Genomic DNA, 14,918 nt, shown 5'->3' on the forward strand with positions numbered 1-14,918 from the left:
CAAGTTGACATAGCTTAGACAAATTTCACACCACACCAGTGGACTAATTCAGGGTTTCTAGGGCCCTTTAGTCTGAAAGCAGATGACTTCTTGCAAGCAGTTCACTGACCAGAAGAACAATTACAGAGAACTGAGTGAACCGATGAGGGAAATTTAACGATGGTTGCTTGTTTGGAAATACTGTTTATGCAGTTGTAATGTTCTATTTTTATTGATATGTGAGGAAGCTCTTTTTATTTAGTTATGTATTTATTTTTTGGCCAGTAGTTCTTAATGTCCAGGACTGTAGGACAAATGTGGACTCACTCAGGACCAGCGGCATAATATTCAAGTTGGCCCTGTCTCACAGGTGGGCACAGCTGAAGGTTTTCTAAGTTGAGTTAAGGACCATCACCCTCACCTGCTTTATTAGTCAGAGGAGGCTAACTACAGTCACAAAGAACTCCATAGTTCTGGTCTAATCAAGGGTTCCTTAGGCAGCCTTCTATAGGGTCATTCAGAGACCCAGGCTCCTTTCATCTAGTGGCTCCTCTGGGGCCTTAAAGCCTTTCACTGAGTCTTCTGCATCTTGTCAAGAGGTGAGGGGAGAGAGAGCACAGGGGACTATGGCAGGAGGTTTTAGGGGCCAGGAATTGGTTTACACTTCTCACATTCCCTTAACCACAGCTCAGTCACTTGGTTCATGGAACTGCAGGGAAGGCTCAGAAATGTAATTTAGCTGTGTGCCCAAAAGGAAAAGGCAGCCGGGTTTGGCGAGCACACCTGCCTAATCCTAGAGGTGATACCAGTTGACTCTCTTTCTCCCCCAAAACTCCACTGATTCCCTATTGCCTACCAAGTTAGAATTGCCTCTTAGCATTTTAAGACTCTTTGCAATGCGACCCTAGTCTGTTTTTCCAGCTAAATTGGTAATTTCTTTCTTCCCCAAGCATACCCTACCCTTTTGCTCTTCCATGCCTTATTCAGGCACTTTCACCTGCTAAAGACACCCTACATCTCTTATTTCTGAACTCTTATCAGTCATTCAAGGTCCATTCAAGAGGTCACTTATGCTTCATTCCCACTGGTCTGCCCTATGTTATAGTTACATTTACCTGTACTATCACCTCCCTTCAGACTCCCTGAGGGCAAGCAATATGTCTTATCTATTTTGTGTCACTGACAACCTCTAGGAAATGCCTGAGAGAGTGTTCAAGCAAATACTTGTTCAGTTGAGGCTGAATAGTTTTATTTCAGTTATTCCCTTAAAGAAAAAATAAGATGTATTTTTTAGTAGTTTTCCATTTTTTTTTTTCCTTTGAAGAAGAATATGTGTGGTAGTAGTTCTCAAATGATTATGGTACTTCAGCAAATTATAGATAAATTACAGAAAATTATAGATTTCTGTCCACCCTCCACCCCTTAGCACCCAAGATTCTAATTATACAGATCTGATAGACCATCTGATATTGGGCCCCAGTATCTGCATTTTTAGTAAGTGCCATTACACCCATTAATGAGCTATTATTGCCTTCTTTTAACAAAACAGATCAGTTCCTTAACAGAGGAACAGGTAGTGTGCGGAACAGTAAAAATCAAGATGTTTGTCATATCGCCTTTGGATCCAAGGTTCTTGGGCCACCTCCACTCTCTGGTAGAAGAAATAACATGAGGACATCGAGTGAGGTAGGAGCCAGGTTTAAGAGCTCATCCACACGTGAGTGGCACGGGAGGGGAAGGGTTTCTCCCACCGCTGGCTGGAGGGGGAGGGGGGAGAGGGGGCTTGAGAGACTTCATGCCAAAAGCAGAAGGCTTGAATAAGTTTTGAACAGAAATTCTGGACTTTCTAAAACCTCAAAACCGTTTTCTTTTTGTCATGTCTACACAACATTTTTGAGTATTCTTTTCATTAAATATGTTCGCAAAACTTAAAGGTAAATATATGTGAGCACACTTGGTGGTCTCCTTCAAGGAGGAGTTGGGTCATCACCAGACACCTTACAATGAACAGGTTTTCAAATGTTATGTTTTTACTTTTAATTTCCCGTAAATTTCTGACATGCACAGTGATTTTCGGTGCAACTCCTACCCACTAAAGGTGGAGTGTAGCAAATAAGTGCATTTTAATTTATATGTCTAAGAGACCTACCTGTCTTCTGTTTTATCTCATATTATTTTTCTCCCTTCTAATTTTCCGTCATCATTTCCCTCACCAACAACTTTTTAACCTGCTCGTTTCCTCTAGTTTTTCCTCACTCTTTGTCTAAATATTATTTCTTCTATGGAGATCCTAGGAATAAGTGCAGTTCCTGTATTTTAAAATGTGCAGATTAATTCCTTTTCCTTATAGACAGTAAGATCCGTTGGGTCCAAAAATAACCGATCGTGCCAGCTGTCCAGAGTAGAGAGGGGCGTTAACAATGCAGAAGTGTCAGCCGTGCTGGTATCTGAGTCTGAGGAGCAAGGAGATAAAGAAAATATTCGCCAAATAAAGCTGACTGTACCTCTTCGTGGTAAGAATGAATCATGCATAACAATTGGTAGCTACTGAAAATAGTGACAAATGTCCTTGTTAAGATAAATCTGAAGTTATATTTATGACTAGATCTTAAGTCCAGACAATTGCCACTTAAAAATGAAAGATATAATAGATATTGAAATATGTTTAGAATTCTTATATGCATAATATTCTACAATCGAGCATTCTATTTATTCTGTTATTTCTAATTCCTATAGTACCCTGTGTTTTTACTTTATGATGACTGATAAGGAAATAATATGGCATCCTTTTTTCACTATATTTTGGGAGCTTCATGTGCATTTTAAGTTTTTTTAACTTAATTTTATCTTTTAATCAGTCTGTCCCATTTGTAAAGTTTATCTTCTCTCATTGATACTAAAACAACCCGTCGTCTCATTTTATAGATTGGGAGTTCAGGGTTAACAGAGAGGTAAAGTGATTTGCAGTCTATAATCATTAGAAAGAATTGAGACCATAACCCACTTCCTGACAGTTTTTCCCCTCCTACCTGTCTAACTTTTGTTAGAGTCGACATGGAGGCATTTGGGTTCATTTTATTTGATTTAGAAATTAATGAGCCCAGTTACAAACTGTATCTCCCATGGAGTATAAAACTGAGTAAGGAAATGAATAACATAGATATTCAGTCCTGGCCCTGCCACTGTCTGTGAGGCCTTGATGAAGTTTCTTAAACCCTGTAAGCCTCGGTTTCCTCATCTGTAAAATGGGGATACAGTTACTACTGGTGCCAGTAGCAGTGGTCAACAACAGCTGCTTCATGGGTCATTGTGAGGCTTCAATGAGAAAAAAATCAGTCAAGCACATCATACTGTGCCAAGAAATTAAGCATTTGGTAAATATTAAATGCTGCTATGAATATTACTATTACAGAATTAAATTACACTTAAGAATTCTTTAGGTTTGATATCAAACCTCTTTGGGTCTTCCAGAGTTCTTTTGGAAACTACCCTCTAAGTTCTCACTGCATTGTGCTTAACGATACCTCCTCTTCTAAAGGAAGCAATAATTTTTCAGTATTAGCTGTCAGTTTCATTTTTCATATTTTTAATATAGCATGTGGCATGATTAACATTAATCAGATTGCTCTTAGCTCTCTATAAGGTTATATTACATGAATAAAATGTATTAGTAATTTTGAAAGCCTGATACAATCCTAATATTAGCAGAGGAATAAACACCTATTTTCTGGGAAGGAGTAAGTTTTGGTACAGCTTTACATAATGTCGAAATGGTACATGGGCAGTCTCATTATAGCTATAATTATATTTTCTGAGTTATTTCAAACCATACAGTGCTTTCTGATCTGGCTTTTTGTTCTTTGATACGAAAATGTTCCAGCCGATCTGCATATTATGCACCCACATCCCCCTCAAGAACCATCAGCGGATAAGAATAATAACAGGAGAAGATTGCGGTTAAAAAGCACCAGCAGAGAACGGACAGAGACCCCCAGCGGTATGGTCTGATTCGCTGCTATCTTATATCTGTGTGTGATTCAGAGCAATGGAACCTCTCCCTGCAGGTTGTAAATTTCAAAGGATTACGAACCAATTCATTTAAAATATAAATGTCTGCCCTACAGGGATTGTGGAAATCAAATTTTCTGCAAAAAGAATTGCTCTAGAGCCCTAACAGAGATTTGCTGGATTAAATAGACAGCACCACAGAAATAAAGGACTTTCTGCTTGTACTCTCAAAGGCTGAATACGTTTAAGTTATTATTTTTCAAATATGGGCTGCCTGTAGACTTTACTAAAATTTAACTTAACCCATAATTTTTCATGTTTCATTTATGTCTCTTTTTCTACATTGAGCCCTTTTCAGATTGTTTTTGCATTTGCTGTCTCTCCCTTTGAACTCCTTGCCATCTGATGTCACGCAGGTTGAAATTTCAACTCTGCAAGCAGTAATATAGGTGGCTGTTATAGGTATCCGTTTAAATAATGGATCTGGGGCATGTATGTGTAGATTTGTATACACATGCATTAGTCTATCCTAAATCAAGCCCAGAATGTATCATATACACATCTGTTAGCATAATTTCTCAAAAATGTAGGGTTCTGGGTAGGCCACAGTTCAGCTTGCCAGGTTTCATATCATTTTTATAAAACAGTAGATAGAAACATTAATTCTGCAGTAATTAGTGCCTGGCCTGTTTTCTTAAGATGCTGAAGGAAAAAGCTTGGTTTAAAAGAGTCCAATAAGAATCGTAATTTAAAGAAAACACTCCATTTTATGTGGAACCAAAGGGAAAAAATATAAGACCCTTTAAAAATTATATGGGTTTTAGAATTCCTCTTATCACATATTGTAAAACTTAAATCTAAAATGTCCCCGTGCATATATTCAGGAATTATATTTTGAGCCTCTACAAAAATGCAGCTGAGTTCATCTTGATACTTTCTACTGAAAAAAAGGTCTGCATATAATCTAATGTCACCTCTAACTTGCTTTACAATAATATATAGAAAAGTATACCAAATTAACACCATTCCTCAAAAATTCATGTTTATGAATATCAAAAAAGTAATATAACGGAAAATGTTTATTGTAATAAAGGTAGCTCTTCAGGAAATGACAGGAGTGAAGATCCGGCAGCCACTCTCACCGCTGCGTCCCAACGAAGAGCAGCCGCACCGCAGCTCCGCGCCCCGGCACCCGGGTCCTGTGATGAAGCAGGTCTGCGCCTTTATTATGCCACAACGGTCCGTAATTAATAAGATCTGCATGTGGGAAATAGTTCAGACCCAGTGACTTTGAAAAGCCGTGATGCAGCCATTTGCTAAAATCTATCTGCTTTTGTAAATCTCCTCTTAACCTCAATTTCATGTCAGACTTTAGTGGATGAAAGAGCATTTTTATTTTCAAGTTTTAATGCACTGGTTGCCCTGTCATGAACACAAGTTTAAAATATTGAAGTTTTCACATGACATTGTCCCCTCCCCACACTGATCGCATGCTGCATGTCTTCAGTCCTCCTCACAATGGCGATGCTGCATCCTAGAGCATGGAGCTCGTCAGCGTATCTTGCCGAGCAGGCGCGCAGTACTTTCACAGAGGCAGATTGTTTCTTGGGGTTTTTTTCTTGCAAATTGTTGTCGAGCAAGGGAAAAAGGAAAATAAATTATCATTGTTTGTAGTTTGTCAGTCTTATTTATGCAATGTTGAAACCTTCATTAAAATGTTAGGTGCAATTAGTGTCTCTAGCATAAATCTAACTGTGTAGAAAAACTAATTAGATGTTTAGGTGATCATTCTCGCATTTATCTTGTTTGCTGCAATATTGTGATTACACAGTAATTTACATATTTTCCTAAGAAAACACACCAAATTATTCATTACAATTGATATGGAAATATTTGAGGTAAAACTGCAAATTCCAAAAACACGTGTGGAAGTGAGATAATTAGAGTTTGTTTGGGGCGAAAACAGTCCTTTTACCTTGACTTTTTGACAGTTAGTAATATGTTTGGCAGTAGGTCAGACAAGTTGTTTAATTGCATAATGAAGATTCCGTTATCTTTTCCGCTACTGTTTTTTTTTACATATCCATGAATGTGATGCAACACATTGGTTTTTGTAATTTTTTTCAACCTTTATTAAAGCATTTACTTTGTTTACAAAGCACCTGCTATGTGGTTAGCACCATGCAAAGGGGTTTGCTGTCAAAAGAGGACAGCCCAGTGACTCTGTTCATTTCACCTGCCCACGGCGACACTGACTCAGGTCCCTCCACATCCCCACGAGGGTGGCCAGGTGAAGCACGTTCAGCCTGCCTTTGGCCACTTACTTAGACTCTGTTTCTGAAAACGTGCAAGTCTTGTCCCTAATAGAGTTTCTCTAAGAAAGGTGCATTTATTGCATATAGGCAAGTTCTGTTATGCAATGGTAGTCTTAGACCAAGAAACAGAAGAGCACAATGGTGATGAATACAAGTTTATTTGTGTTATTTCTATTAAAGGTCTTTTTGTTTGTTGCTTGTGCTTTTGCAGCATAGGCTTTAAAGTTTCAAGTTAGCAAATCTTACATATCTCTTGGATACTTTTCTTGTGATGATAAATATAATAGGATTAAGAGTTGGGGGTAAAATAACCATGTCCACACAGATTTTAGTAAGATTTTCACCATTCACATCGTGCAGCAAAAAAGTAAGTTCCAAGAAAAATAGCCTAATAAGTTAGAGAAAATGCTCAACTCTTTTCTGCTGTCATGCTGAACAAAGTAAGCATGCTTTTAATGATGTCATTATACAGATTTGTCATTTCCAGCTTGCCTGGATCTTAGTTTTAAAATCTATCTCAGCCCGGCCGGGCGTGACTCAGCGGTTGAGCATCGACCTAGGATCCAGGAGATCGAGGTTCGATTCCCGGTCAGGGCACATGCCCTGGTTGCGGGCTCCATCCCCAGCAAGGGGCGAGCAGGAGGCAGCCGATCAATGACTCTCTCATCATTGATGTTTCTATCTCTCTCTCTCCCTCTCCCTTCCTCTCTCTGAAATCAATAAAAATATATTTTTTTTAAAAAAAATCTATCTCAGTGTTGAATAAAAGATTATAATTTTTTAAAGTTTTGATTAAAATGTTTCTAGGTGGTAGTACATAGTATTTTAAAATATGTTTTTATTGACTTTAGAGAGAGAGGAAGGGAGAGGGAGAGATAGAAACATGGATCGGCTGCCCCCTGCACATCCCCTGCTGGGGATGGAGCCAAGACCCGGGCATGTGCCCTGACTATGAATCGAGCCAGTGACCTCCTGATGCATGGGTCAACACTCAACCACTGCACCACATGGGCCAGGCTAGTATATAGTATTTTTAAAGAAAATAAATAATGGTGTGCAAAAAAAATTTCCTATCAAAACATTCTCTCCTAAAATTAAACATAAAGGTCTTTTTCACCAGCAGAATTTACCAGTCACATTAACAAGTATTTCTGTGGATTTACTATTACTTAAAAAGTCTACTCAGTTTAGTCTGTGAATTTTCCTGTTTTAATCGGTTGAATGGAGAGAAAAGGCTGTCACCCTTTTCATGGTTCCCTGTCCTCCGGGATTTATAATCCAGACAATGCCCAGATACTTTGTTTAAAGTGGTTTGTTAAGCACTCTGTCCTTCTGCAGTTAAAAGAAGATATTAGTAAGTCAGCCATTTAAATTTGGAAGATTTTCCCCCTCTGGAATGTCAAATTAATGAAGCTGTGCTATAAAGAACTTGCTGCAAGACAGGTGGTAATTATTTCAGACATAGATTTCTTGGCCAGGTTTGAGCTCAGATGGTGAGGGAAGTGCATGTGAGGTGCCCGGAGCTTTAGGCCTGATCGATGGGTTAAATGTTTGTCAGCTTACAAGGTGGTGGGTAAATTGCCATCCTTGGCTTTGCGCTATTTAATAAATCTGTTTCAACAACAAGAAATGTTAACCTGACTGCCTGCCTGGAATAACACTTACAGAACACTACTCTGATTTTTGTCATCTCTTCCAAATGTCAGATGAATGGGTATTTCCCGAAAGCGATGGTCACATTCCCCTGGGTGATGACTCGGGCCACGCTTCCCACCTGTGGCTGGAGGCCCTCGAGGGCAGTGGGCATGACCAGCAGGCACAGGAGGCCCAGATTGCTCCAAAGGACATCTTCACATTTTCGTCAAGACCACGATCAGCACCTCACGGAAAGACTCAGAATATGTCCCCAGAGGGGTGCCCATTTACTTGGGATCTAAAAGAGGATTCCAGCGTGACCCACCTGGAAGAAGACTTTTATGGCGGAGACAGCAGCGAAGAGGTACCTGCTTGATGAGTGAAATAGTTTCAAAGCACAGTTGTTCCATCACCTCTAATAAGCACTAAAACTAGTTTAAATGAAAGAGGGGAAACCAACTGCTATTTATAAAAATGCAGCAGATTGCAATGTCAGTCCACAGTTGCCTCAGGTTGTTATGGTAACTCTAAATTGCCCCCCTTTTTTATTAACAGCCAATTTCATTTTTAATTATAGAAACCAGTTTTGGGTTTGTTTTTGTCTTTTTATTTTAAGCGTTGTTTCATAGAATGAGAAATAATATGCGGTTTAGTTTTATGATAGCAAAACCAGTAAAACATTGAGAACACATTGTTCTAGATCTCTGGGGAAATGGTGTTGCGGTTGCTAAGCATTCTGAATTGACAGTTTTCTGGCTTCCTTACTCCCCTGCCATCCTTTCACCTTAGACCTATTAGGACTCATTATTTTCCATATGGTCCCAGAATTTCAAGAGTTGTGCCAATTAAAGTTTAGATAATGAATCATGGATTAGTTCTGGGACTTGCCTTGCAGGAGGTTTTTGTTTGCAGTTATTTAGAATATAAATATATCTTATAAATTAGTAAATTCATAAAAAGTTTTTTAAAAGCTTATTAAAAACCAAACTGAATATAGTTCTGAAACATTTATTTAATAAGTAAACATTGTGATAACTCTTTCTTCTCTATATGAAATGAATTTATTTGTGAAATTTCTTTAGCTTTATTCTTAAATGATAGACGATATTTTCTAGAAAAAATACTTAAAAAGCAGATTACAGTCAAGTTTTGGTCTAGTAGAATTATACAAATCATTTCTATGCAGAAATTATAGACATTAATAATTAGAAAAACTTGTGTATGCTTACAAAACTTTGTTTCAATAATTATAAGTGATCAAGAATCCCCCTTTGGCCAGTGGGATGTAGATTAAATCCATAGCTTCTACCTTCAGAGCCAGTTGAGAATATGGGGAGATTGTTCAGGCAGTAATTATGGTTTTTTTCAACTTTTAATGAGTTTCTGTAGCAAAGTGCATGGGGAGATCATTTTTTTATAATACCCTTGCTTCTGATTGTGATGAAGCTATCAATCATACCAAACATTAACCTACTACAAACTCCTTTATGCATAAAATAGTACATTTGATGCCAGACTTTTCGGTGTTGCTATGGACATCTTTGTTTCACCCTAAATAACCATAAGCTATAAAACTGTAAAATGGACATTTGTCTTCAGCATCTAGTATTGTCCCCCTTCCAGTGGTCAATTCTTCTACATTATTAATTGGATAATCTGATAAATTAATTCATACCATTTCATTAATTGGATAGACCTATTCTCTTCCCATGTCCACGGCACCATCTTTCTTACCTCACCCAAGAGAATCACTGTGATGGTGGAAATTTCACTACAGGTAAGAAAAGGCAGTTCTCTGGAAAACTTTGAGATAAGTGTTATGGGGAAACTGCCTTTTCAGTAACAAAAGGTGAGGATAAGCCTTGAGAAGAAGCCATAGAGCTTCATGGGAATATGAAGAATATAGTTCTGAATATTTAAATATTATTACTTTATGACTTTCTTTTTCTACCATCTACTCTACTTCTGGCATCCTTCAACATGTATTATGCACACATGTACTTATTACCAACTACATAAAAATGAAAATAAATTTATCATGCATTACCCAAGCTCTGACTGGTCACCCCTGTGCCCTTACCATCAGAATGACCAGAAGCATATGGCTAGAGTCTGTAGTGGGACCGTCTCATTGCTAACACCTGCCCTGGCCTACTTTTATTTGGAGCCTGTTACATATGACAGTCAGAGAGAGGCAGAAGCCTTGCCATATTATGCAAGCTCTGAGGTTTGCTGTTAGAGGCAATAACAAGATAAAAACTAAAATACAAAAATATGACCCACAAAAATGCCAGGCCATGTTTAAACAAGTTCTAGAATTTGTAATGATCCCTTCTTTATCAGATTGGTTCATGGGGGGGGGGGGGGGGTTGTAATTCTTTTTTATAAGATTACTTCTCCCATTTATTAATTATGTAAGTCAATGGGAAATTGGATTCCAAACTTAAACTGTTTATTTACATGTAGTCTTTAAGAAAAATCAGTTTAGTTGATATAGGCATCCTTACTATTAGTTGAATTATTTGAGAATGTTGTATCCTTAGAGTAACATAATTATACTTACGAAAAACATGTTATAAATAATAATGGACGAATGAGCAATAATTTTATCACTTATTATGCTGAAATTTATAACTTGTAGTTAAAAGACTTTATTTGCTGTTAGACCATTGAGTATTTTTAAAGAGAAATTATATGTATTCCATAGCATATTAACTAGGCAAAATTAACTCATGTTATTAGGATAGAGGAAAAGCACATCTGATAGTAAAGGCTAATTAAAATAAGCTTTAAGTGATACATTGTCTTTGTAATTTAAGTTTCTAAAATAATTAATTCACATCTTGGATCTTCATTAGTGCGAGAGCCTCAGAAGTATAAATTTTTTGCCCTGGCCGGTGTGGCTCAGCAATAAGATCATCAGCTCCCACAGGGTTGCAGGTTTGATTCCTGACCAAGGGCAGTGCCTGGGTTGCAGGTATGATCCCCCGCCCCAGTCAGAGCTTGTGCAGGAGGCAACCAATAGATGTGTCTCACATCCATGTTTCTCTCTCTCCAACCTCCCTTCCACTCTCTCTAAAAAGCAGTGGAAAAAATACCCTCAGGTGAGGATTTTTTTTAAAAGTACAAATTTTTTGTATGTGTTCCTATCTTATTCTTTAGGCAGTCATACATACTAATATTCCTGATAATTAATTTTGAAGTTGTACATCTTATTTGAAAAGCAAAGTATGGAAATATATTGTGTGGAGAGCTAGAAAATCAAGACTGCCATGGAAAATGAATTATCTTAGAATAGCTAGCAAAACAGAGCACTCTGCCTTTCACGCTATTGCAGCATCCGAAAGAAAAAAGCCTGTTACCATTACCGTCTCTATTTGTACCTTATGCCATTAGTCTCAATGTGGCCTCTGAGTGTATACATCTGGTTTGCAACTTGAAATAGTTAGCTTTATAGTAATATTTTATTACTCCCCTAATTTAATTTTTTATTTAGAAATACTGTCATTTTCCCCCCAAACTCTGGCTGTATATCACATACTGAAGCAGATATTTGCAAGGACAGGTAATTTGTCTTGTATAACAGTCCAAATTGGAACATTTGAGCCAAAAATTATCCATATTTGGACATGAATTATGTGTACTGACTATTTATAGTGTTCGGCTAAGCTAGGGAGCTTTCAGATCTTCTCTCCCTCTGACTCCGTGGAAGCCTAAAGGACAAGATTGCAAACAACAGATTTAAAGGACCATTTTAGTCTTTCCTCTCAGTTTTACTGGGATTGTTGCTTTCAAGGTATTTTTTTAGCACTCGGTAGTTAAGCTATTTCATTTATTTTTATTTCTGCATGGCCTTTAAAAACTTTTAACTGTCAATTTATGTGTTGTAAAATATAGGGAAGGAGCCGGCCGGTGTTGCTCAGTGGTTGAGCGTCGACCCATGGACCAAGAGGTCCCAGGTTCAAGTCTCGTTCAGGGCACATTTAAGATACATTTGAATGGTTGACCTTGCTATCATCAAAGAAGATATTGTTTTTTCATTCTGTTATGACTAATATCTTCAGCTGTATTTATGCAAATAACTGTGCTCTTTGGTTGGCATTGGAAATATAAACCTATATCATCTCTATTGTCTGCCAGTCCAACTAAAAGGTGCTGTCAGTTCACACATTTAGTCATGAAAACAGTGGACGAAAGTGAAAACCCCTGCTGACTCGATCTCAATTACAAATTCAGAGTTGCCATCAAAATGTGTTTGGAATATAGCAGGTGTGTCTTATTACTGAACTTTTAAGAATATTATATAAAACATTATTTACAGTAGACTGAATTAAAACATCAATTGAAATATAAATAAATACAATCATTCACTTTTACAAAGGCTGAAAACAGGGTTCGATCCTGACTCACTCAACATTAAAGTTGTGATACAAAGAGCCTGTGTCCCATCTGCTCCAAGTCGATGGCCCTCAAGAGTCATTAAAATTATCCTTTTAAAATTGCAGCTCAGCAAGAACAACCTGTTTTGTGCATCCAGAACTCGTCCAAATGCCCATCTGCATGTCCTTGTAAGAAAGTAGTTCCACAGAGGAGGTGCTGGCTCCTTGGGGAAATCATTCCCATCCTCAGCCTGCATATGCTGTGCTGCAGTTAATCAGGCGAACTCTATTGATGTTCCTGGCACTGGGGCGTGATTGAATATTTAACAAACAAATGCTTCTAAGCCCAGAAGACAAACAGTTCAAGAGATTTGGGACTTTTAAAAAAATACATCGAGTTAAATCAAAAGCATTTTGTATTTGTTCTTCTGAAAAACAGATGAACAGATGATTGGAATGTGAAAATGGCTTGACAATTTCTTTACTACTCTGACAAATTATATGCAATTGCTGTGCAGGTTTTCAGTAGCTAAATCATAAACCAAAGGGGGAAAAGTGGTTGTTTTTCAATCAGATCATAGTAAGCCAACTTCTTATGCATATAACAAATGTATGTTATATAGAAAAAATTAACCCAAAACCATGTTGAGCCCAAATGAGTTACATATGTGAGATCAATAAACATCATCTATCCCTGTACCATCTTTTTCAGTAAGGCCAGAGCATTGCTAAGAGAGGAATAGGGTTTGCCAGTATACCACTCCTGGTAAATACTATGCTAGTTTATATTCTCCATCTATTTCCTCTCTAAAGGAGAGACTGACCCAACTTAAATCAAAATATCAGGCTCATATATCATCTTGCCTTTCTCATTTATCCTAATTCTCTTTTCAGAATCTGGGATAAACCAGATTTAGTGGTTAAGCTAGCTGTCTGTGCCCTGTCCAGATTCTCAAGTTGTCTGTCTTTTCCATATATTTAAAATAGCATGGAAACGTATTACTGTGGAAATGCAATACAGCCAAGATAATGCTCACCAGGGAACCGGCTACATCTGTCCACTCCCTGGCCCATCTCCATTTCTTGGCCCATCACATTAGGAAAAATGGGAGACAAATGTCCTTATACATACTCATGAATATGTCTGTGTATATAATCACCGCTCGTGCCAAGCCAAAAGAAGGATTTTACAACCGAGTAAACTACTGAAAGGAAGAAAGGCTGTACTTGACCCACCACAGGTGCAAGAAATAGGCTTCCTATCAAATGGATTTTTAAAGTGTTTTTTAAATGATGTAGCAACATCTGGTTTTCTATGCATTCCTCTAAATTCTCATCACGGTACATCTGAAACTTTTTAAATTTCATTTACTCCCTTCCACCTTGTGAAATCAATACCTTTGTAGGTATCTGGTATCTCTCGGCTATTAGACTTTATTTCTCTCAAGGGCAGTGTCCATGTTCTTCATACCTGTGTGTCTTACATAGTGCTTAGAAAATGCCTTGCACGTAGCAGAAGTTTAATATTTATTGAAGTAATATTTATTGCAAAACTCTTCATTTCTGCCTATGTCATATAGAAAATGGAATCCAGGGTGATCCAGAGATTTGGGCCCAAAAAGTCATAATTATACCTTTTTCACTTATCCAGCTTATTTTTAGGTCCAAAATGTTTTAAATCCACAGTATATGTTTTTATGTTTTTATTATAAAAATATGGTGGAAATGAATATGTAGAAGGTCTTTTGGTCACAGAAATCCCACTGCCAATTGTGTACAACAATTATAGGAAATTAAAACTGAATTTTAAAAAGAGTTGGAGAAGATAGAGCGCTGTCTAGTAGCCAAACTGAATTTAAAAAAACAAATCTGAGTTCTACCCATACCTTCTCAGAACTAAGACTTGGGGGATGTTGATATTCTCTCTTTACCTTCTCCAAACAAAACTAAACTTTTATTCTTTTTTTATCTCTATGAAGCAAAAACTGCAAGAGTCACCACTGCATTCCCTAGTAATTTGGGGCAGCGGGCATTGCTTAGGTCTCTGGCACTCTCCCATTTTCTGCCTGAAGGCAGGGTTCTTCAACCATATGAATGTCCTCAAGGTTCGTAAAATGGCAGTAAAAGAAAAGTCCACCCAGCGACAGCAGAGAGGGTTGCCCAGTGCCTGCAGTCCTGTTGTAAGTGTGGAAATATTCTTACCCTTCTTATGTGTAAGGGCCCAGGGAGCGGCACCCACTCACCATCTGTTCTTTACCCTATCTGGGACTCTGGAAAATTTCTTTATCATTTATAAAGAAATATATGTATCAGAAGATCAAGCCAGCATAGCCAAAGAAAAGGTAGGCCCACCTTGAGTACCACGAAGAAATATTCATAAAATATCCTTAGACACTCTGTGGCCTTCTTTCTTTACTAGAGATGGGCAAGCTGTTTCCTAGGGGAGGTTCTAAGAGCTGGGTGTTCCTTTCTTGAGATCCCTGTTGTCTGCTAATCCTACGTACTTTCTACACGAAGGAAATATTATAACATGACAGGATTAAAGATCTCAGACTCCATGTAAGAGCTTCCCAGAGTCACAGAGTATCACCTACTCCGCCTT

At 37.9% G+C, this 14,918-nt stretch overlaps 1 protein-coding gene across 4 annotated transcripts in view; it reads left to right on the forward strand.

Annotated features, from left to right (window-relative positions):
- The window catches only part of CFAP20DC (CFAP20 domain containing), a 192,758-nt gene that overhangs the window by 106,270 nt on the left and 71,570 nt on the right, over window positions 1-14,918 (forward strand). For 2 of the 4 annotated variants that reach the window (XM_081160760.1, XM_081160762.1), the window contains 5 exons: window positions 1,529-1,665; window positions 2,330-2,492; window positions 3,860-3,976; window positions 5,081-5,200; window positions 8,009-8,301. In XM_081160760.1, the coding sequence (XP_081016886.1) occupies window positions 1,529-1,665; window positions 2,330-2,492; window positions 3,860-3,976; window positions 5,081-5,200; window positions 8,009-8,301 (830 nt within the window). Of the gene's footprint in view, window positions 1-1,528; window positions 1,666-2,329; window positions 2,493-3,851; window positions 3,977-5,080; window positions 5,201-8,008; window positions 8,302-14,918 lie in introns of all 4 variants that reach the window. The other 2 variants (XM_081160763.1, XM_081160761.1) reach the window with 1 other exon arrangement.

Source organism: Miniopterus schreibersii, assembly GCF_964146895.1.
Source record: "Miniopterus schreibersii genome assembly, chromosome: 15".
Lineage (NCBI taxonomy): Eukaryota > Metazoa > Chordata > Mammalia > Chiroptera > Miniopteridae > Miniopterus > Miniopterus schreibersii.